Source organism: Myotis davidii, unplaced genomic scaffold (assembly GCF_000327345.1).
Source record: "Myotis davidii unplaced genomic scaffold, ASM32734v1 scaffold2912, whole genome shotgun sequence".
NCBI classification, from domain to species: domain Eukaryota; kingdom Metazoa; phylum Chordata; class Mammalia; order Chiroptera; family Vespertilionidae; genus Myotis; species Myotis davidii.
This window is the reverse complement of record NW_006283162.1, coordinates 71,605-74,556: the sequence shown is the minus strand read 5'-3', so window position 1 is coordinate 74,556 and position 2,952 is coordinate 71,605. Positions and strand designations below refer to the sequence as shown.

The window sequence follows — 2,952 nt, the reverse complement described above, 5'->3', positions numbered from 1 at the left end:
AGGATTACAAAAATGGAGTTCAAGTGATGAATTTTGGGTTGTGCATTTTGCCACAGTAAGACAATATCTGCAGGAGTTAATCCTCTTAGGGTTCTTTTGTGCCGTCCCTCCTCTGGAACAAAGTAGAAAATGTTGCAGGACAATCATAGCTTGACATTTACAACGTATTAAATGCCCTGGAATTCCAGGTTGTAAATATTTGTTTTCTGTATTTTCCTATAGAATCATGACCAAACAGTGGTTTAAATTTACCAATGGAATTGCTGTATCTTATCTTTTTTTTAAATTGATGATTTGAGAGAGAGAGAGAGAGAAAGAGAGGGAGAGAGATCTGTTGTTGCACTTAGCATTGCATTCATTGGTTGACTTCTGTCTGTGCCCTGACTGGGCATGGAGACTGCAAACTGGCCAACGGGGACGATGCACTAACCAACTGAGCTACCTGGGCGGCCCCTGTATCTTGTCTTGAGGAGAAGCTAAACGCTGATGTTATCATTAAAATATATTTTGCCCTGACCGGTTTGGATCAGTGGATAGAGCATCGGCCTACGGACTGAAGGGTCCCAGGTTCGATTCCGATCAAGGGCATGTACCTTGGTTGCAGTCAAATCCCCAGTACGGGGTGTGCAGAAGGCAGCTGATCAATGTTTCTCTCTCATCGATGTTTCTAACTCTCTATCCCTCTCCCTTCCTCTCTGTAAAAAATCAATAAAATATAAATAAATAAATAGAAACAACAACAAATAGAAACAAAAAAAAAGATTTTGGAGCCTGGCCAGTGGGGCTCAGCTGTTGAGTGTCAAACCATGAACCAAAAGGCCACTGGATTGTTTCCTGGTAGGGCACATGCCCAGTTTTCAGCCTCGATCCCCATTGGGGGGCCTGCAGGTGTCAACTAATTGATGTTTCTCTCTCTCGCTCTCCTCTTCATTCATCTCTCTCTAAAATCAATAAAATGAAATATTGTTTAAAAGAAGAATTCTATGGGTTAACTTCCAGGGTATCCAATATGGGACCAGTGAGGGGTGTTTAGTATTGGGTGGGTCAGCAGGTGAAACCCATTTCATTCTCTCCTCTCTTCCCCCCAGAACTGTGGCCGGTTACCAAGTCCCAGCCCTACTGTCGCTCTCCATCAGGAGCTGACTTCAGGCCCGGTTTGCTGCAGTCCCATTGGAGACGTTCCCAGGGAATATGGCTACAGACCTGGCATTTTCCAATGGTCATGGGCATCCCCAGGGCTGCCTGGGCTGGGAGCTGCCACCAGCCAGACCACCTCAGGGAAACCTCATTGAAGGACAGCACTGGGACTCAGAGAGGGGGCACGTGCTCTTCAGAGTCTTCCAACACCCAGAGGACGCGGACCCCCTCCAGAGCGTGCACACAATGTCTGCGCTGCTCCATCGCTGGCTCAGGCCGGATGTGCTCACCAAGAAGCAGATCTTGGATAAGCTTCTGCTGGAGAAGTTCATGACCTGCATGCCCCTGGAGCTGCAGGTCTTGGTGAAGGAGAGGCGCGTGCAGAGCTGCGAGGAACTGAAGGCCTTGCTGAGAAATAAGGAGAAACCCAGGAATTGGAAGGTCATCATCTTCCAAGGGCAAAAGTACCTTCAGGAGAATTCCGATGTCCAGATGGCTGATGAGGAAGTTGGTGACACAGACTACGTGTTGGACTTGTCCATAAAGTCCCAATCCCCCATAAGTCAGATGGGGGTACATCCTGAGAACAGCCAGGAGGTCAGTGGAGAGCCAGGGAACCAGCCAGGAACCAATGACGAGGTGTGGGGACAAGGGCAGAATGTCTTCCTGTCCGAGACGATTCCCACGAAAAGTGATCTGGAGGGTGTGAGGCCCACGGAGAATTTGGTGAAGTCGGAGAAGGATGTGCTGGAAGACAGGGCAGAGGCAGCAGTACTCACATCTCCAAAGCTTCCGCTTCCCAGCGGTCCTGGAGATTCGGTGCAGGCAGAGGGGGAGCAGGACCCGCAGGAAGGAACTGGCCTGGAGCGTGTGGATGCCTGTGACGTACCTCCCACCCATGTTCCGGAGACACAGGCTCTGAGTCAGCCTCCAAAGCGAAGAGGTTCTGGGAATTTAGGAGGTGCCCCCAAGAGAAAAAGGGGCAACGCTTCCACCCCCCAAGGGGAGCCTCAAGAAGGAGCCGTGTTGTTGGACAGAGAAGTCACCAGAGGGCACCAGTGCAATTCAGTGGGTGCATCAAGCACCGTGGAGCAAACTGGTCACCCTGTTGGGAAAAAACCCAGGAGAAAGATACCATACGAGTGTCAAGACTGTAGCAAAAGGTTCAGCTACAAATCACAGTTAGAACTTCACCTGAGGACACACACAGGAGAGAGACCCTTCCAGTGCCTTGACTGTCCCAAGAGGTTCATTCAAGCCTCAGACCTCCACGTCCACCAGCGGATCCACACGGGTCAGAAGCCGTTCTGCTGTAAAGTCTGCCAGAAGAGATTCACGCACGAGTCCACGCTGCGTGGCCACCAGCGGGTCCACACCCAGGAGAAGCCTTACCAGTGCTCCGTCTGCCAGAAAAAGTTCGGCCACCGTGGAAACCTCAACGTCCACATGCGCACCCACTCGGGCCTGAGACCCTACCCGTGTCCCCATTGCCACCTGGCCTTCCGCCAACTGGGGGCATTTAAAGGCCACCAAAGGACACATGTCAAGGAGGCGCCCCAGGGGCCCCAGGTCCCTTCTGACCAAGAAAGAAACTAACGGGTCTCTCCCTCTCCCTTCCTCTCTGAAATCAATAATAATAATAAAAAAAATTTAAAAAATCAATAAAAAATAAAATATAAGACAGAATTGTGTATTTTGTATTTAATAAACTATTTCATTTTGCTGTCATTATCCAACTATCATACATAGATTGATAGTATATAACTTGAATCAAGAGCTACACAATTGGTCTCTCAAGGATCCTACATATTTCAA

General features: G+C 49.3%; 1 protein-coding gene across 1 annotated transcript; it reads left to right on the top strand.

Moving 5' to 3' along the window:
• Positions 1 to 1,191: 1,191 nt before the first annotated feature.
• Positions 1,192 to 2,733, top strand: ZSCAN5B (zinc finger and SCAN domain containing 5B). Its single transcript, XM_006753505.1, has one exon. The coding sequence runs from the start codon at positions 1,192 to 1,194 to the stop codon at positions 2,731 to 2,733; it is 1,542 nt and encodes a 513-aa protein (XP_006753568.1).
• Positions 2,734 to 2,952: the final 219 nt, after the last annotated feature.